Source organism: Aspergillus heteromorphus (assembly GCF_003184545.1).
Source record: "Aspergillus heteromorphus CBS 117.55 chromosome Unknown BO70scaffold_31, whole genome shotgun sequence".
Lineage (NCBI taxonomy): Eukaryota > Fungi > Ascomycota > Eurotiomycetes > Eurotiales > Aspergillaceae > Aspergillus > Aspergillus heteromorphus.
The window spans coordinates 1-22177 of NW_020290436.1; the positions used below are offsets into that span (position 1 = coordinate 1).

General features: G+C 42.7%; 8 protein-coding genes across 8 annotated transcripts; 4 read left to right on the forward strand and 4 right to left on the reverse strand.

Annotated features, from left to right (window-relative positions):
- The first annotated feature begins 4486 nt into the window (after positions 1-4486).
- Positions 4487-6729, forward strand: cbf5 (pseudouridine synthase CBF5). The gene is made up of 5 exons (XM_025540535.1): positions 4487-4702; positions 4769-4925; positions 4983-5614; positions 5665-5891; positions 5953-6729. Exons 1-5 carry the CDS (start codon positions 4591-4593, stop codon positions 6310-6312), a joined length of 1488 nt encoding a protein of 495 aa, XP_025395756.1. The 5' UTR covers positions 4487-4590; the 3' UTR covers positions 6313-6729.
- Positions 6730-6826: 97 nt separating this feature from the next.
- On the forward strand, positions 6827-8607 carry BO70DRAFT_432205 (FYV10 family protein; the record flags this gene model as incomplete). Its single annotated transcript, XM_025548300.1, has 4 exons — positions 6827-6880; positions 6930-7505; positions 7577-7771; positions 7826-8607. 4 exons carry the CDS (start codon positions 6827-6829, stop codon positions 8255-8257), a joined length of 1257 nt encoding a protein of 418 aa, XP_025395757.1. The 3' UTR covers positions 8258-8607.
- On the reverse strand, positions 8311-10428 carry BO70DRAFT_382296 (25S rRNA (uracil2634-N3)-methyltransferase; the record flags this gene model as incomplete). Its single annotated transcript, XM_025545529.1, has 4 exons — positions 8311-9419; positions 9792-10092; positions 10246-10320; positions 10357-10428. The coding sequence occupies 4 exons, from the start codon at positions 10426-10428 to the stop codon at positions 8368-8370; spliced, it is 1500 nt and encodes a 499-aa protein (XP_025395758.1). The 3' UTR covers positions 8311-8367.
- A 544-nt stretch (positions 10429-10972) lies between these two features.
- Positions 10973-12478, reverse strand: gmtA (GDP-mannose transporter). The gene is made up of 4 exons (XM_025538123.1): positions 12130-12478; positions 11958-12045; positions 11519-11890; positions 10973-11451 (listed from the first exon to the last, which is right to left on the reverse strand). The coding sequence occupies exons 1-4, from the start codon at positions 12370-12372 to the stop codon at positions 11009-11011; spliced, it is 1146 nt and encodes a 381-aa protein (XP_025395759.1). The 5' UTR covers positions 12373-12478; the 3' UTR covers positions 10973-11008.
- A 751-nt stretch (positions 12479-13229) lies between these two features.
- Positions 13230-14769, forward strand: BO70DRAFT_365453 (thioredoxin domain-containing protein). The gene has a single exon (XM_025544070.1). The coding sequence runs from the start codon at positions 13602-13604 to the stop codon at positions 14325-14327; it is 726 nt and encodes a 241-aa protein (XP_025395760.1). The 5' UTR covers positions 13230-13601; the 3' UTR covers positions 14328-14769.
- A 357-nt stretch (positions 14770-15126) lies between these two features.
- Positions 15127-17011, reverse strand: BO70DRAFT_139589 (cell wall assembly and cell proliferation coordinating protein). Its single transcript, XM_025538124.1, has 2 exons — positions 16846-17011; positions 15127-16761 (listed from the first exon to the last, which is right to left on the reverse strand). The coding sequence occupies exons 1-2, from the start codon at positions 16854-16856 to the stop codon at positions 15186-15188; spliced, it is 1587 nt and encodes a 528-aa protein (XP_025395761.1). The 5' UTR covers positions 16857-17011; the 3' UTR covers positions 15127-15185.
- Positions 17012-17261: 250 nt separating this feature from the next.
- On the forward strand, positions 17262-18472 carry BO70DRAFT_416019 (uncharacterized protein; the record flags this gene model as incomplete). The annotated part of the gene is made up of 7 exons (XM_025547387.1): positions 17262-17619; positions 17740-17836; positions 17893-17916; positions 17989-18002; positions 18041-18064; positions 18116-18156; positions 18253-18472. The coding sequence occupies exons 1-7, from the start codon at positions 17545-17547 to the stop codon at positions 18470-18472; spliced, it is 495 nt and encodes a 164-aa protein (XP_025395762.1). The 5' UTR covers positions 17262-17544.
- Positions 18473-19491: 1019 nt separating this feature from the next.
- Positions 19492-21465, reverse strand: BO70DRAFT_139602 (proline-rich nuclear receptor coactivator motif-containing protein). Its single transcript, XM_025538125.1, has one exon. It carries the CDS (start codon positions 21298-21300, stop codon positions 19894-19896), a length of 1407 nt encoding a protein of 468 aa, XP_025395763.1. The 5' UTR covers positions 21301-21465; the 3' UTR covers positions 19492-19893.
- Between the last annotated feature and the right edge of the window lie 712 nt (positions 21466-22177).

The following is a 22177-nucleotide window of genomic DNA, read 5'->3' on the forward strand; positions in this document are numbered from 1 at the left end:
TAATAAAATAGAAGTAGTATATTTATTTTTAGTATTTTAATTAATAATTAATATATAATTTTTCTAGTATTTTATAATATAATTAAAATATATAGCTAAAATAAAGCAGTAATTATATATTTTTATATATATTTTTTATTATAAAAATAATAATTTTATAAAAAGCTGAATTTTATTAATATAACTAGAATTTTCTTATTATTTTTAATAAATAATAATAAAAAAGATATTAATTTCTTTTTAATTATATTTTTTTAATTTAAAAAGCTTCTTTTTATATATTTTAGATAATAATAAAAATAATTAGATTAATAATTATTTAATCTAAGTATATTTTAATTATACTAAAGCTTAAAAAGATATAGCAGATAAATCTTAATATTAAGAATAATTAAAATAATTAACTATCTGATTTTTAGTTATATTATAATTAAATATAAAAATTTTCTTAATCTAATTATAATCTGGCAGTTAGATATAAAAATTTTAATTAATCTGATCTGATCTGGCTGTTAGCCACTCTAAGTAAGATTATTATTTATAAATATTTTTAAATAAATTATTAATATTAATATATAAATTTTATAAATTATAATATATTCTTTATATTTTATAATTCTTATTATTTATAAATTATTATAATCTATTCTAATTTTATCTATATATTTTTAGATTTAATAATAAAATTAAGAAAATTAATCTTTATTTATATAAAGTAATATTTATTTAGCTTTATATATAAATCTATTTTAACTAAGATTTATATAATTTTATAAATTTATTTCTTATATATCTTTAGATCTTACAAATATATTATAATATTATTAAAATAAATAATTATAAAATTATTTAAGTACTTTATAAATAAAAGATTTATAAAATCTTAAAGTCTTATAGATATATTAATTAATTTAAATAATATAATTAAATATTTAAATAAATTATATTTTATTTAAAAAATTGCTTTTTATTTATAGCCTGCTATAATTCTTATTTTATAATAAATTTTATAAAAATTAAATTATATAAATTATAATATTTTTATAAGCTAATTAATATAACTATTAATTTATAATAATAAATATTTATTTTTAATAATTTATTTATTTAATTTATAATAATTAATATATATTTATAAGCTTTTATTTTTTTTATAAAGAGAATTAATATTCTGATAAATAATTCTAAATATTAAATTTATTTATATATAAAATATTCTTATAAATATTTTCAGAGTATTTTTTATTTTATAAATAATATTTTATAAATTAATTTTATTTGTAATTTATAATCTTCTTTTAGATTAATCTTTAGATTAATATTCAATTATAAAGATAAATAATTTATTATTTTATTTTTTATAAATATTATTTTAAATTTATAAAATTATGTTAAAAATATTTTTAGATTTATTTCTTTATAAATAAATCTAATTATTATAACTTATAATTATTTAATTTTTATTTTTTTTATAAAAAGCTTTATTTTAATAATATATTATATTTTAATTTATTATTTTTTATAAAATTTTAAATAATATTAATTAAACTTAGAGTGGATTTTTTTAACCTGATGATTAACTGTTTTAAGCAAAACAGTTAAAAAATACAGATATAAATATAAAGATAAAATATTATATAAATCTCTATATAATTTTATATATTATAATTTATATTATTAAATATAAAATTTATATTATATATATATTTTTATTATCTAATATATTATTAATATATTATATTATTTAATAATTAAAAATTAATTAATTAAAATATTCTAAAACTGATTAATTATATATTAAATATAATTTAATTATACTAGACTATACTAAAAATATAAAATATAAATATAAATAAGACTTAAGTTTAATTATATTTTAAAAATATTAATATATAGTAAAATATTTATTTAAATATAGATTTTAAAAGCTTGGTTTTTAACCTGTTTTTCAACCAAAATCCACTCTAATTAAACTCTGTAATAAAAATCTTTATCTAGATTTATAATATATTTAATATAATCTTTTTTATATTAGATATTATAATAATAATCTTTTTATAAATCTTATAATTATTTTTTATATTTATAAGATTTATTTTAAATATTATAGTTTTTTCTAATTAAATATAATTATTATTTAATAATCTTATAAAAATCTTTATAAATATTATTAATTATTTTATAATTTTTATTAATATTATAAATATTAGATTTATTTTTATATTTATATTAATTAAAATATTATTTTTTTAAATAGATTAGTCTTATTTTATATAAGTAATTATTTTTATAATCTTAAAATAAAATATATTATAAAAAATATATTTATTAATTTTTTATAATTTATTTAAATTATAAATTATTTTTTAGAATTTTTATTTTTATATTAGTAATAATTTTTTATTATATAATTTTATTTTTTATAATTAAAATATTTTATTATTTCTGTGAATACTGATATAAAATCTTATAACATAAATATTTTTAATATATTTAGTTATATAATATTTTTATATAAAAATTTCTTATAATAATTCTAGCTATTAGATTATTTTATTTAATTTATAAATAATAATAATCTTTTTTATAAATAAATAATTTTTTTATTTTATTAATCAATACTTAATCTTAGTTTTATAAATAATATAATTAAATCTTATTTAATAATAAAAGAATCTAGATTCTAGCTATTTATAGATTTTTTATTTAATATTTTATAAAAATAATTTAAAAAATAAATATAATTATATAATATTTAATTTTTATATTTTATAATCTAGCTTTGTTTTTATCTTTTATTAATATTATTAATATATAAAAAACTTTTTTTTATAAAAGATTATTTTTCAATTTTATAATTATATTTTTTATTTATAATTTTTTAGATTATTTAATTATATCTTAAAAAATTTATAAAGATTTATTTAATTCTTTTCTTAAAAAAGCTTTATAATTTTATTTTTTATAAATTATTAAATATATAATCTAGATAGATTATTATAATTTATATTTATTAATTTATATTTTAATTATTAATTTCTATAATAGACTCATATTAAATAATAAATAATTAGAAAATAATATAATTATAATTTATAAACATTATAATATTTATTATTTTATAAAAAATATATATATATATATTAATCTTCTTTAATTTTATAAATAAAATATTAAAATTATTTAAAGATTTATAAGTTTTTTTATTATTTATAAACATTTTAAGTCTCTGCTCTAATTCTATAATTTATTAAAATATATTTAATTATTTATAAAATTTTTTAAAAAATAATAAAATTATATTTATTTTAATTATTTTTTTAATAATAATTTTATAATTAGCTTTTAGAAGACTAAAAGAATTTTTATAAATATAATTAGAGTGGATTTTTTCAACCTAACAGTTAACCATTTTAAGCAAAACTATTAAAAAATATAGATATAAATATAAAGATAAAATATTATATAAATTTTTATATAATTTTATATATTATAATTTATATTATTAAATATAAAATCTATATTATATATATATTTTTATTATCTAATATATTATTAATATATTATATTACTTAATAGTTAAAAATTAACTAATTAAAATATTGTAAAACTGATTAATTATATATTAAATATAATCTAGTTATATTAGACTATATTTAAAATATAAAATATCAATATAAATAAGATTTAAATTTAATTATATTTTAAAAATATTAATATATAGTAAAATATTTATTTAAATATAGATTTTAAAAGCTTGGTTTTTAATCTGTTTTTCAACCAAAATCCACTCTAAATATAATATTTAATATTTTATATAAATATAATTATATAATTTTAATAGATTATTTTATAAATTTTAAATAATAAGATTATAAGAGTATATATTAAGATAATATAAAAAAAATATTTATTATAAAATTAAGATAATATTTATATTATTTAAAATATTATTACTAGTTTTTTATCTAATTCTTTTTATAAATAACTATATCTATAAGAATTCTGTAAATTATATATTATATTAATATAATTATTTTATAAGAAACTGTCTCTGCAGTGTAAATATTCCTTATATTATAGTATATCACAAGGATTATAAGAATTACTATTCTTATAATACTGCAGTAATTTCAAGTAGAATGTTTTCTGCCTGCTGAGGCGGTAAAATAAATATTTTTCAAATAACTTCATAGCTGATTACTAGGGGCGGGCCGCTATACCCGATTTTGAATTAAAATATTAATAATAAATGGCTGTTGCAGAAGGTCTCTAATACTTACAGTATGCCTTGTTAAAATATTGATACAGTACTCAGTACCTTGGTGTATACTAGTACCTGGGTACACCGTATCCGAGGAATAATTTCACCAAAGTCACGTGATCCTGGCTCAGTGGGTAAAGGCTGCTGTACTAAACCCGATTAGTTGAAGGAGCCGTCTTTCGCCGCACTTGAAAATTTCCCAGGCTTTCTTCCTCGCTAGCGCGGGAACAAAACTTTAGCTCGGAGAGTGCAATTTTTCTTGCGCCTTTTGTCAACGCGTGTACTCACCTGCCTATCTCTGCACCCTTCAAGCCAGCCTGTGCAAAATGGCGGTCGCTGTGGCTAAGGAGGAGATGGATTACACAATCAAGCCCGAGGCAAGTGCCTCTAACATCGATACGTCGGAGTGGCCGCTTCTTCTCAAAAATTATGACAAGCGTACGTTCACTTTGAGGTTATATCTCAGATCAATGTAGCTGGTGCTGATTCTTTTTCATATCTTAGTCCTTGTCAGGACTGGGCACTTCACACCCATCCCTGCGGGTTCCTCGCCTCTCAAGCGTGACCTGAAGTCGTACATCAACTCTGGTGTTATCAACCTTGACAAGCCTTCGAACCCCTCGAGCCATGAGGTCGTTGCTTGGATGAAGAGGATTCTCAGGTAATATCTACTTATTTCTTACTATATAGATGTTACTGAGACTCTTTTCTTTAAAAGGGCGGAGAAGACCGGCCACAGTGGAACCCTTGACCCCAAGGTCACTGGCTGCTTGATCGTCTGCATTGACCGCGCCACCCGCTTGGTCAAGTCGCAACAGGGTGCCGGAAAAGAATATGTCTGTGTGATTCGCCTCCACGATAAGATTCCCGGCGGGGAGGCCCAATTCAAGCGGGCCCTTGAGACATTGACCGGTGCTCTTTTCCAGCGGCCGCCACTGATCTCTGCCGTCAAACGCCAACTTCGAATTCGAACAATTCACGAGAGTAAACTTTACGAGTTTGACAATGAGAGGCATCTCGGTGTTTTCTGGGTCAGCTGTGAAGCTGGAACCTACATCAGAACGCTCTGTGTTCACCTGGGACTCTTGCTCGGTGTCGGTGCACACATGCAAGAACTCCGCCGTGTTAGAAGCGGTGCTATGGATGAGAATAGCGGGATGGTTACCTTGCACGACGTGCTGGATGCGCAATGGATGTACGACAACCAGCGGGACGAGTCTTACCTGAGGAAAGTCATCAGGCCGTTGGAGACTCTCCTTACGACCTACAAACGTATTGTGGTCAAGGACAGTGCTGTTAATGCAGTCTGTTACGGCGCTAAACTCATGGTTCCTGGACTTTTACGCTTCGGTAAGATGTCATCTGCCCATCATCCAGGGTGGTTGCTGACTATGATGCAGAGGCGGGTATCGAGGTCAACGAGGAGGTCGTGCTCATGACTACCAAGGGTGAGGCCATTGCGATTGGTATTGCTCAAATGTCAACCGTTGAGCTGTCTACCTGTGATCATGGCGTTGTCGCCAAGGTAAAGCGTTGTATCATGGAGCGCGACCTGTACCCTCGCCGTTGGGGCTTGGGACCTGTGGCTTTGGAGAAGAAAAAGCTCAAGTCCGCGGGAAAGTTGGACGTATGTTTCCCGCCGTATTCAATGGTCATTGGTGTGCTTGTTCGGCTGACATTTATTGCAGAAATATGGTCGGACTAATGAGGCCACTCCCTCCAAATGGAAGAATGACTACAAAGACTACAACGCACCCGAAGAAGCTACCCAAGCAGGAGCTGAGCCTGCTAGCGAAGAGACTACCGCCGCTACTCCTGCCAAGCCTACCGCCGCTACTCCTGCCAAGCCTACCGAAGTGCCATCATCGCCGGAGACCAAAATGGAGGTGGACGACTCCAATGATGACGAAAAGAAGAAGCGCAAGCGCCATGAGGGCGAAACACCCGAGGAACGAGCCGAACGTAAGCGCAAGAAGAAGGAGAAGAAGGAGAAGAAGGAGCGGAGGAAGTCCAAGCAGGAGAAGGACGAAAGTGATGATAGTGATTAAGCACATTCGGAGAGGCCCCTGCCTACCTCAGACCGGGAATCCTTCCTTGGCCACACTGCTACTCCGTACTGCATCTTCTTTCTTCTGCCTCCGCTTGTCGGTGCGTCGCCTGGGTATGGTTCCTGTAACATACTTGTTTCTTTGTGTCGGAGTCTGGGATTTGAAAAGGGAATCAATTTTACTAAACAAATGTTTGTCGTGGTTTTGGCTGTCGGAAGTTTGTTGTTTCAATCTCTAATTTTTTTCCTTCATTCCTTTTTTTCAATTGAGTTCGAGTATCTGCCTGTACTGCCTAGATACTCTGTACTTTAAGTTGCGTAGGGGTGCTGCGCCCCGTGACCTTGGGGCCCGTGACGCGGGCGGTGTCTTCACACGCACGACTTCAGGCCGTGCCATCTGTTCCACGGAGTACACAGCAAGCACTGAGCAAGGCAGCCATTTCGGCTCTTCTACAATTCATTCATTCCGTAAGAAGCCTCTGGCTGCCGACCACCATCCATCCCCCTGCATCGCTATGGCTGCGGAACTTACATCCACCCGTTTGAATGCGGAGAACCATCTGCTCTTGGTAATCCACTCGCTTGCCTCTCCTCTCCCCTCACCCTCCCAACGTACAGTCGAGTCTGGAGATTGACCTACCATGTTTCTTGCAGGACCAACCTCTCCTTCGATTGCCACACGAGCTTGCACGACGAAATTTCAAGTCCGTTCAGCGGCTTGTCGAGCGAGAGAAGGAATATGTCCTCCCCTCGCTTAAAGAGACCGCCAATGCCTCTCTGTCGAATGATCAAACGCCCGAGCAAGCTCTTGCCGTTCTCGCCGCCATGATTTCTAGGATGCAAGGTCTGAAGCGGAAAATGGCGAACCTGCATCAGGAGGAGAAGAAGATCCAAGAGCAATCTCGAAAGCGCATCCAGCACTTGGAAAGGCTTCACCAGATTCCTAGCCTGGCCGACGTTAAATATGACCAGTGGTCGAGAGTCCGCCTGGATAGGCTCATAGTAGACCATATGCTTCGTTCAGGATATACAGAGAGTGCCCAGCAATTAGCTAGTGAGAACGGAATTGATGATCTCGTGGATCTTAATGTCTTTGTGCAATGCCAGCGGATTGCAGAAAGTCTTCGCTGCGGGGAGACAAAAGATGCCTTGCAATGGTGTGGTGAAAATAAAGCAGCGTTAAAGAGGAGCCAGGTCTGTTTACAATTCTATCGCTGTCATTGGGTTTCCTTTTCCAACTTCGAAGCCTGACATCTCGCACATAGTATAACCTAGAATTCGAATTACGATTGCAGCAGTACATCGAGATGGTCAGAGCGGGAAACAAGGAGAAATTTACTGATGCAATGATCCATGCCAAAAAATATCTTGCTCCTTATATTGAGACACAGTCTTTGGAAATCCATCGAGCTGCAGGGCTCCTCGCCTTCCTCCCTGATACCAAAGCCGAACCCTACAAGGTAATATGGGGAAGATTCCCGATATGTGAAAATTGCGACTAACTGGAGGTGTAGTCCATGTACGCTCTCGACAGATGGACATATCTTTCGGCTCTATTTGTTCGCACTCATCATGAGCTCCTATCATTGTCATCCCGCCCCTTGCTACACATTGCCCTGTCCGCAGGATTGTCGGCTCTCAAGACACCTTCCTGCCATTCAGCCTATACATCCTCCAGTTCCAACTCGTTATCCACGACGACTTCTGTTTGTCCGATCTGTTCAACTGAACTGAATGAGCTTGCTCGCAATATGCCGTATGCCCATCACACGAAAAGCTACGTCGAGAGTGACCCCATTGTCTTGCCAAATGGCAGGATATATGGTCAACATCGGCTGCTAGAAATGAGCAAGAAGGTCGGGTGCGTTGAGGCAGGCAAAGTAAAGGATCCTACAACCGGCGAAATTTTTGACGAGAGTGAAATGAAAAAGGTTTATATTATGTAGCTATGGACGCCCACAAAGATCGACGGCCAATTTCTCCCCTTAATACTCTAATTCATGTTGGAATGCATTATGGGCCGAAATCCTGGAAAGGATAATTTGGCCCATGGTTTCTATTCACTATCGTCACTATCGGACGCGTCTCTGAGCCTCTTTTTTCTCGCATTAGGCTGGGGTTTGTGGACTATCGCGTCTCTCCTGGGTCCTGGATGATCCTCCTGCTTAACCTCAAATACGAACATTCTCGCGTCCCTATCTTCGCCTCGCCAGCCACCTTTCCCTCCATTTCTCCCTTCAATATCGCCGAGGGTACGTGCGTGAGAGTACTCGTTATAGCAAGCCCATGGAAACCTAAAACTGGTGACCACTCGCAGGCCGGCATGCCGTGCAAGGTCCTTGATATTCCACAGGGTATATGGCTCCCCCTCGAACATTGTCACTAGAATCTGACCGGCTTCGACCCTATGTTGGCACGTCGCTCTACCGGTAGTATTTGCTGATCGCAAGGGGTTACGGTTACCCTCATCGGTTTGATCATCGTCATCAGATTCAGATTCGGAGTCCTCCCAGTCACTCCAATCATCCTCATATTCACCAGCTGTAGATTTAGGTGCATGCGACAATAAGGGCACGCACGCTTTGAAGAAGGCTACTAAGAGTTCTTGATTGGCACGCACCTGCCGATTGACGTCCGTTGAGAGGCCGCCCACGTGAGGGAAGTTAAAGCAGACTACGTCCCAGGGTCCGCCCTTAGGTACAGAAGATGGAGCGTCATCCTTTGCCTCCTGCCATGCAGGACGTTTACGCTCCCGGCGTGGAAAGCCTATGCGGACCTCCTTCCCCCCGCCTGCTAGAAGCCCTAGTTTCCGAGCGTCGACCGAATAAAGTACTTTTGGTCCACGATGCTGTGTCTGATTTTCATAAGAGTCATGTGCATCATCATGCTTGCCAACATCGCATTTGCTGTTCTGTCCTTCGGACAACTGGCTCTTGATATCAAGAACATCGCTGTTCGTTGTCTTGTGGGGGGGCTCAAGGATGTCGTAGATATTATGCTCAGCCTTTGGGTACTTGCTGTAGAGCGCCTCTCTGGAGTCGTAGCAAGTAGCCATGACATGTCTGCAGCGATGTTGAAGGATCAATGAGCGAGCAAAGGAAAAATCACCTACAGAAGATTAGTTAAAACCTAATACAACATAGCAAGCCGTTGCCCTGATGTTGTAGCGTGTTCATGTCTTGAAATGAGACCGAAGGGTGCAGGACAGGGCCAATGCAGCCTTGAACTAGTAAACACATGTGCTCTAGATATAGATCCACCAGATATCAACAGCCCACGCCCGGCGTTCAAAACAGCCCCCGGAACGTACACTCATTCGATTCCATAGGGCACCGGCAATGCCCGTGAGTAGACGAAGAGAGAACATCATGCGTAGCTAGCAAACCCACTTCGACGCGGCCGCCAAAAACCAACCAGGAACGAGCATAAGAGGTCATGCAGGACGGCAATACAAAAACAAAACAGAAGCGGCCGACTCACCTTCCCCAACCATGAGGATACGGTCCTTCCTCCCAAAGGGCACAATGGGCCGTCGCTGCTGCGGGTGAGGTTTCTTCCGGTCCTTGTTGGCGGCAGAGTGGCCGGGCGGACCATGAGGACCCTGGGTGGCGGTCGAGAGCTTAGAAAATGTATGCATTTTGCGGTGTTTCCTGGGATGCGGATTGGGGGGAGGCGCCGCTGCGGACGCCTTGCCTCCTTTTTTGAATCTGGGCATGGTTCGATACCTCTGGGCAGGATGCCTGGGGGAAACAGGCTGACCGAGGTCACCGGGAAGGAGGCACTGGGACGGTGGCTTCAGAGAGCGACAGGGAGGGAGAAAGAGAGAGAGATAGGAAAGGGAAAAGAGACTTGGGGAAGTCAGTAGGCATGTTTTCAGTACTCCGTTCCGTACCGGAGTACAAAGTACTACTGTACGGTACCTTAAGCCACCTACTATACGAATTACCCGACGGTACCAAGTCGTATTCTCCAATGAGAGCAGCGAGTCGAGTGGGCGGTATATATATACCTACAAAGTACGGAGTAGATATTACGGAGTACGTACGGAGTACTCCGTAGATCCTCCGTACCTAGTACAGCAGATAAATGACTTTTGCCTTTTGAGCTTGCATGACATTACGATGAACTACATCCCCACAAATCTGGGCTGACATTCAAAGCACGCTTTCTATGAAGGTATTAAAAGACATAAAGAACCCCCTCTTATATACAGGCTGGAATACCAAGAAATTTCTTCCTTTCCGTAGATCCCTAACCACTATCAGGCATCGGCATGGAGGACACGACAGAGCACGTCTCCACGAGGAAAGATAACGAATCGGACCAACCCACGACATTACTAGATGATACTTGGGATAGAAGCCATCTGCGCGACTCGAAAGAAATGGGAAAGAGCATGGTCTCGGTACACACGGAACAGCAAAGCCGATGAAGCCGAGGACGAACAAGGGAGGGCCTTTCGGGCAGGTAGGTCCACATGGAGTAATAGAATGCAGAACCAACAATACCTGCTTGATTAGAGCTGGCGGCGGACCTTGCAGGCCTATAGGGATACCCACGGCTACAAGGAAACAATGATCACATGTTACAATGCCAGGACCGGGTACACTTCTCGTGCTGGGTGATGTGGACTCGCGAAGCCCAATCGGTCATTCACTATGGAACCTGGCTATTTTGCTGCTTTCCAGCGACTCCGCTTAGGATCGCAGCGAGTCCCTCATACTTTGGCTGCTGGCGCTGACAGGGGGATTGGCGGTAGGCAGGACGCCGGTCTTTGGCTTGGCGTTTTGCTTGATCTTGGCAATGGCGTAAACGATACCGCTGACGAATCCCACAACAATGGCCGAAACACTGGGGAAGGTAACTGGGGCATCAAAGAAAACAAGACCCGAAATGGCGATGGGCAGCTTATTGAGGGCTCCCACCATGGAGTAGGTAGTGGATGACGTTACGCGAACGCACCAAGCGGAGGTGTAGGAGATGAATACGGACGATAGGCCTGAGAGGATCATGGCAAACATGATACTATTGCGGTCCGTTGGAGGGAAGTTGCGGTTGACATTCGCGGACGACCAATCTTCCAGAAACCCGGAGAGCACGACGAGAACGGGGATGGATAGAAGGTTGTTGTAGAACATCGCTAGATAGATAGTAAATCAGCAAATGTGATCAATCCAGACCATGACGATGTGGGGCAGAATACATACTGTCAAAGTCCTTAAAATTGGTCAACTTAATTCTCTTGCGCATGCCCAACACGTACGACGACGTGCAGAGACAATTGATCAACATCCAGATATAGCCGGCGTTGAGAGTAGAGACCTTGGCGGTCGCATCCGTGCTGCTTTCGACGGCGTGCTTAATGTCGGCCCATGCGGCAACGATGGAGCTCAAAACCATGAGTCCGAATGAAAACAATGTTAGCCCGGTGACAGAACCGCCGAACCACAGCACCTCTCCGTAAGCAATGAGGATGATGGTCAGGTTCTTGAAGATAGTGTACACAGGAATTGAGAGAAACTGCAGTGCCTTGGAGCCCGTGTAAATCATGCCGATCAAAAGGAGAGTGATCGGGAACCCTGGTCATGGGCGAGGATAAATCAGTCGAGGGCTCAAAGTTGAAAAGAGTTTGCTTGGAAAACCTACACTTTCTAGCCTCATCCGTGCTGAAATCGCGATAGGTAATCAACCCACATGCTTTACAGGTCTGGATCGCAATAATGCAAACGAGAGACTGCAATGCGAAGCCAGCGGTGGGTCAGCCTTCGTCAACTTTTGCTCAAATGACTCCCATAAGCTCCCAGATTCACCAACATACCTGAATACAGAGGAGGAAGAAGTTGAGGTTGAAATCGGTGCCGGACAGGACATATTTGTTCATAACGGTCATCAAAATCGACGATCCGCAATACGCCAGGACGGGCAGAATAGGACTGTTGGACATGGAGCCGGACGGCGGACTCCTAGTCTGCGGCGGCGGCGGCGCCTCGAAACTCTTATTCCCCTGGTCTATCGTGCCCATCTGGATCGTATAATCATCTGTCTTTTTGCCCTCCGCCATGTTGCTTGGATGTGATAGACGTGTATGCGAAGACTGTAGAGATCCAAAAAAGGAAATGAATGAAGATGTTCACAGATACGAGTGACAAGTTGCGGGAAACACGAGATGGGACGGGGAGAGGTAGATTGTAGTTGCAGACTCTAGTTGAAGTATGATCGAATAAGGGTCGAAAAGAAGATAGGACTGAATTAAAACCTCAGGCTTCAAAAGGGTCAGGCTATAAAGCAGTGGTCACATAAAAAGAAGATGAAAAAGATGGGTGAGGAGAGAGGGGGGGGAGGACAGGGAGGCTGGCCGAGAGAGAGGAGGGAGAGAGAGAGAGAGAGTCGATAATAATAATAATAATGTATGGGGGGAACGAGCTGGAAATGAAGAGGCTTTCAACTCGGGCTGCACGCCCGCCTCTTCCGGAAGCGGCAATCCACTCAGTTTTTTTTTTATTTTTCTTTTCAAAAATAAACAAGAATAAAAAACCTTGATACGCTCCATGTTATATACCATACATGACGGATACAGTACAGTACCTACCATCCTTGGTGAGATCGTAGCTACTGTTGTGTATCCGGGCGGTAGGGGATGTTTCGTATGCTATGGTTGCTGCAGGAAGGCAGCGCTTGCCATCCGATGATGATACTGAAGGTTATTCGCAAATAACAGATCACTAGTAAACTGATGATATTCTTGCTAACTAGACTAGAAGGTGAGGATACAGGAGACGAGGTTATCTAGGCTACTAATGACCGCATGTGGCAACTACCCACTACGGCCCTTTGCTCTTCACCGCCCTTGGCACTCACTACCTAAGGTGGTACTCCGTACTCCGTGTTCAATACTACAATATAAAGAAGTTCCTCAGCGGCCTTCCCAAATTGCTGTTAGTTACTACTACTCATCATACAGTGAGAGTGAGTGACTTTGGAGTTGAGTGTCTGTTTTGGCTGGCCTCAACATTGGTTTCACCCCCCTTCCCCCCCCCACTCCTCTTCTGGCCCACTCCTCTTCTGGCCCACTTCCTTCTGGCCCACGGAGTACACTTTCCCTTGCCCCTCCAGTCTCTCTTCCCAGCATTGCATTTCAATTCTTCTTCTACCTACCTTTCAACTCCCCAACCCCCCAACCCCCTTTTTGCCATTCATCTCCCATCGCAAGGCATAATCCAATCAGTCTCGCACACGCGCCAGTCGACTAGGAGCCGCGTCGCCCAGCTCCCGCCTAGCGCATTCACTTCTATGGACCGAGACGTCGAGGGCAACCACCCTGCAAGAGACCGGGGCGACACCAGTGCTGATGACGACGCCTTATTTGAGGCCCTGGAGAATGAAGATGATGCCGCCTATCGAGCGCACCGTATCGAGCAGCTGAATGCTGAATTTTCCTCAACTCAAAATAGCAGAGCCCGCAACACTTCTGCACCCACGACCGCCGTTGTCCAGGACACCCCCTATCCGACCCTCACAAGCGACCAAGCCCTTTTGGACTTCACCACCCATACTCACAGGTGTGTGATTCACTTTGCGCACCCGGATTTCGCGCGCTGCGGTACCATGGATGAGCACATTCGAGCGTTGGCGGTGCGGCACTACGAGGTGCGGTTTGCACGGGTGGATGTGCGGGATACTCCATTTGTGGTGGATAAGCTTAAGGTCAGGGTACTTCCTTGCGTGATCGGCTTCAAGGATGGTGTAGGGGTCGAGCGCATTACTGGGTTCGAAGGCCTTGGATCCGGGGGACGGGATGGGACCGACAGGTTCAGTACCGCAACTCTTGAGAAAAGGCTCATTTGGAAGGGAATTCTAGCCCAGGAAAAGTTCGAGGGTGGAGGTGATGCCTCGGAGTCGGAAGAAGATAGCGACCGTGGGGACAGCCGAGGGCAAATTCAAGGGAGACGAGCAATCCGGAGTGGGAATGCCAGGAACTACTATAAAGACAGCGACGACGACGACGACTGGGATTGAACCGAACGGCTATGACATTACGGTCTTGCGGTTTCGCAAACACGAACCCGTTCTCAACCACGGGATGCGCCGTGAGGTTGAAGAGTCCGTCCAAGCTGGAATAGAACACAAGACCTTTGAATTGAAATCGAAAATCCAGCACATGGGTGCAGTTAGTGTGCGATGGCACTAGACTGTCTGCACTATAATTGTTCCCAGACATGATTCAACGAAACGCCTCAACTTCAGGTGTTGTCTGCGAGGCTCTGGATCCGACTTGCTGTTATTCGATGCCCGTTGGTACAGGAAGTTGGTCTCATGCAAAAATATTGACAAAGCCAAGGTCGATGCGGTCATCTATGGCGGATCAAATCTAGCATTTGTACAGAATAGACCAGTAGGCTTAGGATCAAAAACCAAGTAAGGAGTGCACCAGTGGGCTGAAGTAGTCCTAAATCAGAGTAAGTTAAGCTGGAGTTGGCCGGTGACTGCCAGGACAAGGCTGGAAATAACTTGAAACGAATGATCAACACATCATCATTGAGATAAAGTTACAGACAGCAGTGTGAAAACAAATCGCAGTGATGGTCCCAAGTAAAAGGCAAAACAAGAGACGTTCGAAGTTAGAGGACGAGAGAAAGAAAAATAAGAGGCCACTAGAACCGCGGAGGATGGCAATGCTAGGAATTTATACATGTGGGTCAGAAGAAGGTTCACACAAATCCATCCACTTCATACTGCGCCTGGTACACATTGACTGAAAGGAGACAAGATCACAAAACTCCTCATTAGGAACGCGAAAGCAGGGTGCTCATGACAATGACGAAATGAAGAGAAGGAAATGGGGAACAGGGAAAATGTTGAAGCTCAGAACGAGGTCTAGATCGCAACATTTTTCATTTCGCCCAGGACCTCAGTGTCCAAGCCGGCGGGCGAAGACATTTGATTCGATTCACGCTTTCTGTCCGTTTCCGTCGCCTGCGGATCTTCCTCGTTCTTGGAAATTCCATCGTTCTCTTGCCCGGAAATCCGGGGAGTTGCTACCTCCATCAGGTCTTCAGACTGAGGCGCCTCCTCGTGTTCTTCAGAAACCTGCTCGGGTAGTTCGGTCGCCTCTACAACTGTGTGCACGGGACTCGGCGCCTCTTCCGTGACGCGAGCCAGAGGACTTGAAATGCCAAACTGAGTCTTGGGACTCTGAGTAGACCCGCGATTTGGAAAGCGGTGCGGCGATCTTCCCCGCTCTTCACTGGTTGTAGGACTGCCATAGGGTGACTCCTTGCCAGACTTACTTCCGGTGCTTAAACCGAGGCCACTCGGACCCTTGCGTCTAGGCGCTCTCCTGCCATACTTTTGATCGGTTCTCCACCTCAGGATCTCCAGGTAGGGAGGTTCGACGTTTTGCGACTTGAACTCCAAAAGTTTGAGTTCACTCGTCTCTTCATCCACGGAGACTTTGCCGCTGCAGATATCATCGGCTAACACGGCGAGAAAGGCAGCCCAAGACCGAGCAATGACGTATTTGCAATCGTAATCCCGGCCAAAAATGATCACTTGGCCCCATTTCCCGGCAGGCCCTGGAGCCAAGTCAATGGCGATGTGGTTCCCGCCCCAGTCGCGTGCCATAGGGATCCAAGCAGGGTGGGCATACGCCTTCTGAACAGCACCAGGAGGCTGCGAGTCCTGTCGCTCGAGCAAATCTTGTCTCCACATGGGATTGGTACCCTGGGCAGGCGGCGCGGCAGATGAAGAGCTGGTTGATCCCTTCGGGAAGGAAGGATCCATCATAGATGAGGTGAGGAATTCCTCGTTGACTGTCCGCCAATTTCTCCACTCCTGAACAATCTCTTCGCAGTCCAGGAGCATGCAACCAAAGATGACCCCGGTGGGTAATCCTGGGCGCTCCTGGCCATCATGGATCATCAAGGACTCCCGCAATTCTAGCGGCAGGCTGCAGTCTAACTCATGCTCCAGTTCATTGATATCATTCTGAGTACAACCCTCGCACAGATTGTCATGAAGCTCTTCATAATTACTTTCCAACCATCTCTCAATTTTCCTCCACGAATGAGCTATCGGCGGAGGCGGGGGGGCGCCATCATGGAAACTTTGCATCTGGATTTCGGCGGTACCTTCTGCTCCAGGGTCGGTGGATTGCCGCTTCTGAGATGATAGCGATCGCATACCCGGGGAGTAAGGGCGGTTGGGTGAGCCGGCGCCGGTAGGAGAGCCGATCCAGCCATTCGAGCTTGTCGAGCCTTTGGGTTGGTCATCCTCGTACGGGGTAGTCAGATCTGGTCGAGATTCAATGGCGCTTGTTGCAATGGATGTGAGAGGCTCGTGTCGGCTTTGGCTAAGAGGCACATGTTGACCCGTGCGATATGGGGAGTCGTGGGATGCATGGCGATCATAAGAAGTCATTGTATGCCAGAAGGACCGCCATGCTGAGCCGATGCTGCGGATAGTCAGCGAAATCGGCCACTGGTATGAGTTTGGAAACGTGTCCGCGTCACTATGCCAAAGGGAGATAGATACTCACGCATTCGCCATGATGGAAATTTAGACCAGATAAAATGATGTTCGAAGGCGAACGAACTAAATCTGCGCCCGGGATCCGTTCTTTCCGTCCTTCTTTCGGGTTGTTGTCGTTGTTGTTTGTTTTTTCTCTCTTTTCTCTTTTTAACTGGGATTCTCTTACGGGGATGCAATGAAGAGCATTGAGGAACCAGGCCTGGGACCCGGTATCGCGGGAATAGGGACAAAGACCGGGAAGGCTGCGAATGGAGTAGGCGAGCCGCTGGGGAGCTTCTGAGAGAAACCGCGGGGAGGAAAGCGATCGGATGGAGAGGAATACAAGAAGATGGGGGTAGATGGAAAGGAAGGAAGGGAGGGAAGAAGGGGAGAGGGAGGGAGAGAGGGAGAGGGAGAGGGAGAGGGAGGAGAGGGAGGGAGAGGAGAGAGAGAGGAGGGGAGAGAGGGACTGGAGGAGGCCGAGAAAAGGAAGATGCGGAATGGCGCCAGTACCAAAGAGAGGGAGCGATGCGATGGGGTTGGGTTGGACACGGGGGGAATGAGACCGATTCGAGGGAGGAAATGAAGAAAACGGACAGAAGTAAAGGCCCCTAGGGCAGCAGGCCTTCTGCGTTCGACTGGGCCGCTGCCACCGACTTGCTTGCTCCCTTTTTGGTCCTTCGAATTCGAGCACCGTGCAATAATTTCTAGCGCTTGGTAAGTCAGGATGGATTCCTCCTCTGCTGCTGCTGCTGCTGCTGCTGCTGCCGTCTCTTGTTCTCCTCTCAAGCAATTCAGCAGCGTGTGTAGAAAGGGCGTGGGCTCTCTTTTCTTTCCTCTTCCTTCCTCTTTCTTTGTTCTCTTTTTCTCATTCTTACCTTGGCCTTTGCCTGATTTTTATTTTATTTTATTTTTTTTTCAGGGCGACGTTGGCATCCACGATTTGTCCTTCTCAACCCCCTGGGAAGGCAGGCTCCCGGAACCAGTGACAAGATGGGGCCTGCGTTCCGTCACTTACAGTACGGGCTGGTTCCGGTGTATTATCATTACATCATTAGTACCTACCTACCTACAGCACCTTACTTTCTTTGTGCCTCAGGTACATATCTACCTGGGTACCTAGTAATGCAGGATGAAATTTCCATAGTAGATATATATGGAGTACTACTAGGTACCTACTCACCTGTAAGTGCCTACCTACCTAGTACTACTTAGATACCTAGATATATAGGTACTATATAAATACAGTAAGTATATAAGTACAGGTAAGTACCTATATACGTACTATATATATATAGGTAGGTAGGTACTCCGTACTCCGTACTACATTCTTCAAGAGGTACGTACAGTACCCCGTACGTACAGCCACTTTTACTCCGGATGTTCCATGTTGACACTAACTCTAAAAACACGCTTTCCCTAACATTGTTGCAAGAGTCCACACTGCACGGTGGCTTCTTATCTGGCACGAGGCCATTTGCTTTGGTTCGATGGAAAGACCATTATTTGGATACCCGGTTCTTGCTCCTGACGGAGCGCATGACAACAGCCGACACCCAAAAATTGACGAGATCTACCGGACTTCGCCAACGCCGGACTCGCCAGGCTTGGTGGCTCGATGGGTAGGGTATCCCTCCCTGGCCCTAGAACAATAGTACTAGGCTAGAGGTTGCTTCCATGAAGGCATGAACTTCCGTCCCCTCTCCTGAAGCTCCTGGAAGCTCACCCGAGCCTAGTAAGTTGCGTAATTTGCAGTACAGAGTGGGGGCGAGAGGTGGTGGACCCCTTCGGGAACTCCCCATTCGCCGTTGGGGCTGGGCTTGCCGCCACTACCAAGGACTACTACCTACTCCGTATACTGATTCCTCCAGGTTCTGGACTCCGTTGGCCTGCCGGATACTAGATACCCCCTCTCTTGTATGGACATTGCAATTCATACTTACTACGGGTACGCAGCAGGGCGGGGCGGGGGGGGTACTGAGTAGGTGATGGTCCCTGGTACCAATTGGGAGAACGATGTGGTTTAAATAGAATCCGCGGCACTATGTAGGATGATGGTACAATGTACCAGGAGTCCCTGATAGCCCAGATACTTGGTATTTATATCAGGTACCTGTGGAGATATATTCTCGCCAAATATATTACGACTGGACACGATCACAAATATTTTCGTGCGCATGCGCATCAACGAAAAGGGGAAGGGGAAGGGAAACCAGGAAGACAGAATTTGGAAAAAAGGGGGAAGACGGGGGGGAGGGCGACATCCAGCTGAAGAATAATGGGTTTGGTAGCCACCTAATGGAGGTCCATTATATGGGACAGGCAATTGCACAGTAAAGGATGGAAGGCTTCCAAAGAAGCGTACATACAGGTTGCATAAGAATGGGGAGAACTGGGAGCGACCACTCTCGGATTAAGCTTCACGTTTCCCATATAGGACACCAAATACGGTCTAACTAAGAGTAGAGCAGTAATTGTTCCACATTCTTGGTCAGACAGAGACTGGTCAGGCGGACTGAGAAGCAACAGATGAAATTGGAGGTGATAGGAGTAGAAAGTTAATAATGAGGGTAGACACGAAGCAGGATGAGAGAAAATAAATGAAGGGATCAACGAGTGGCACCGCGCATCTTTGTAGTCGTCGAAATAATTCACCAAACCAACACCACCGAAAGTAATATTCAAAAGGCAGCCCGACTCCGGGTTCAATGCAAATAGAGGTATAGGGACACCCCAAGAGGGATATATAAGCCCTGTGGGCCACAACGATAGCCGCTACCAACAGGGAACCGCGGAGTAAACCAGAAAGATACCTTTGGGAAGGTACAAAGATGACGATTTAGTCATCTGACGATATGAGGAGTGTGGGCAATGAAAGCGATATATGGGGATCTGAAACGGATGTTGAAAGAGCGCAATAGGAATCAGGCATGCTTCGGATGGTTAAGTCGAATTTCAGAGGTGTGCACTCAAGCACAGTTCAGCCAGAAATAACCGTCGTGGTGGATCGATATTTTGAAACAAAGGCGCACAAAGAAAGAACCCCACGGATACTGAAGCGTCATGTTAATTTGCGTCAGGCGAAGGAGCTCTGGATGCCGCTCGTTGGCAACCCGGGGTTGACGTCAAGTTTCAAAATCCTTCGGAGATCATCCTCCATTTTTTTCGCGTCGTAGGCCTGGGCATTCGTACTCGTTGACACACTTCGTGAAGCTGGTGATTGGTGCTGGACAGGAGGGTAATACAAGGGATACTGCGCATACTTGGGTGGAGATTTTGGCTGTTCGTAAATAGCGGTTGGGGGGTAGTACGCTTCTGCAGGAACGCCCGGTAAGTTTTCGACCTTCGGCGAGAGGATTTCTTGTCTCAGCGGAGAGTTCTGAGGCTGGTACTGTTGAAAAGCAGTCGAGTGTATGTGTGGTGGTGATGATAAATGGAATCCATTCCCAGTGAATGATTGCTTCTGATCACGCGACATGCCGTAAGAGAGAGGCGCTGGCGGTCCCGAAGTTGTTCTCAACGGCGTTGCAAAGTGGGGTACGTTGGAGTCTGCAGCTGGTCGCTCCGTAGCTCTGTTGGCTTGCTCTGAAATGACAATTGACGATGAAGGCCTTTGTGGACGAGGATTGAGTAACAAAGTTTTCAATGCTTCGGTTTTGGCTCTTTTCTGTTGCTCATCAAGCTCAATCATAGGTGGCGAAGGCGAACTGGCTGAACGTAATGCATTCATGCGCTCTTTATATGGGGTGGCAAAAGAAGGCCCAATCCGAGAGTTATATGAATCTGGATCTTCCATCTCCATGCGGAACAGCTCACCGGCAGTGCCATTTGGCTTATTACGGTGTTGAAGGGTTTTAAAATCAGTCTGCGGCGACTGGATTCCAATGTTCGATTCGGGACTGCGCTGGTTCTGTAAATTCCTGGCCTCGACTGCGGCTTTGAAAAGGAAGTCCAATGGGGTCGATTGACGTTCTTCTTCCTGCGCCTGGGGGCGCGACTTCGGTTTCGAGGGTGTATATTCAAGATCCGGTTCGACATCGAGATTGTCACTTTCGGGATCCAAAGCGGGGGCAAGGTCTGACTCAGGTAGAGACTTTGAGAAGAAACTGGGGATCGGGAGTGCCGACGGCGCTGGGGATGCATGGAAAGTCGGACCTGCATAATGGGAGCTATCCTTCGCCTGAGGTGTGGCAATGTTGCTTGGCTGCGAAGACGTGTGGCGATGACCCTTGGGAGCTGGGGACGCTTTCGATACCTCTCGTGGCTTTTTACTTGACCGACCAGGCTTCTTCTTCGACCCGTTGACGTTAACTGAGGAATCGGTGGTGGTCCCGCCAGGGCTCATGTTTCTTGGCGGTGATGATGGAGGGGTTGCCAATATGGCAACTTTCTGAGTAGATGGGGTCATGTTTCTCTTTGAGTTGCGCCGGTTGTTGTTCCGCGGGCCTTTGGGTGTTGGAGGAGTGGAAGACTGAGAGGACATTGTGAATGAGTAGGCTTAATAAATAGACAGCCTTTGAAGAGAAGCTGAAATGGAATCGAGATGATATCAGGAACGAAAACAATAAGAATAAAGGCGACTCGAACGCCAGTCACAAGTCGGCCGTAGTACGAAGCACTGCCCAGCAGCCTGTACCGGAGCGCTAGATGTCGGGGAGATACGATATCGCAGTCGTGAGGTGCTGACGCTGTGAGAGCCGATGGCCCAACCAGTTGGTCTGCGATCGAGGGACGTCGGGATTAGCGAAGACGTAGCAAAATTCATATACTATCAGAATCAAACGTATCGCAGTGAAAGCAAGAATCCAGGACTCCTAGGCATGCTCGCATCTAGATAGGCAAATGAAGACGTGGGAAGCAAAGCAAGCTGAGGGGCATTGCCGGACGAGGTGTGGTAGTAAGTAGTAAGGTATTAGTAGGAATCGTAATAAAGAGAGCGGTCGCGGGACTGGCTTGGGAAGAGCGGGCGAAAGAAGGCTGGGGCAACCCAAGCGGGGATCGGCGATGACTCAGCCAGCGAGCAAAGCCGGTCTACTAGTACTACATGACTCTTAACTACTTTAGTAGGTGCTATTGTGACTACTACTAAGCAATATCAGTAGTACCTACCTAGGTAGTCGTATACGAGGTATAGATTTGACCTTCCCTTGTTGGCAATAATGTCACGGTTGGTCTATACATACAGTTACGTACTACGCAGTAAGGTACCTACTAGTACCTAGGTGCTGGGTACAGTAGGTAGGCGGTTACTACTACGTACGTACCTTAGGTTGCAAACAGAACAAAACAAATGTCCCAACTCACCTTTAGTACGGAGTTAGTACGGAGTACTCCGTACTGAGCTCTCTACCTACCTGTAC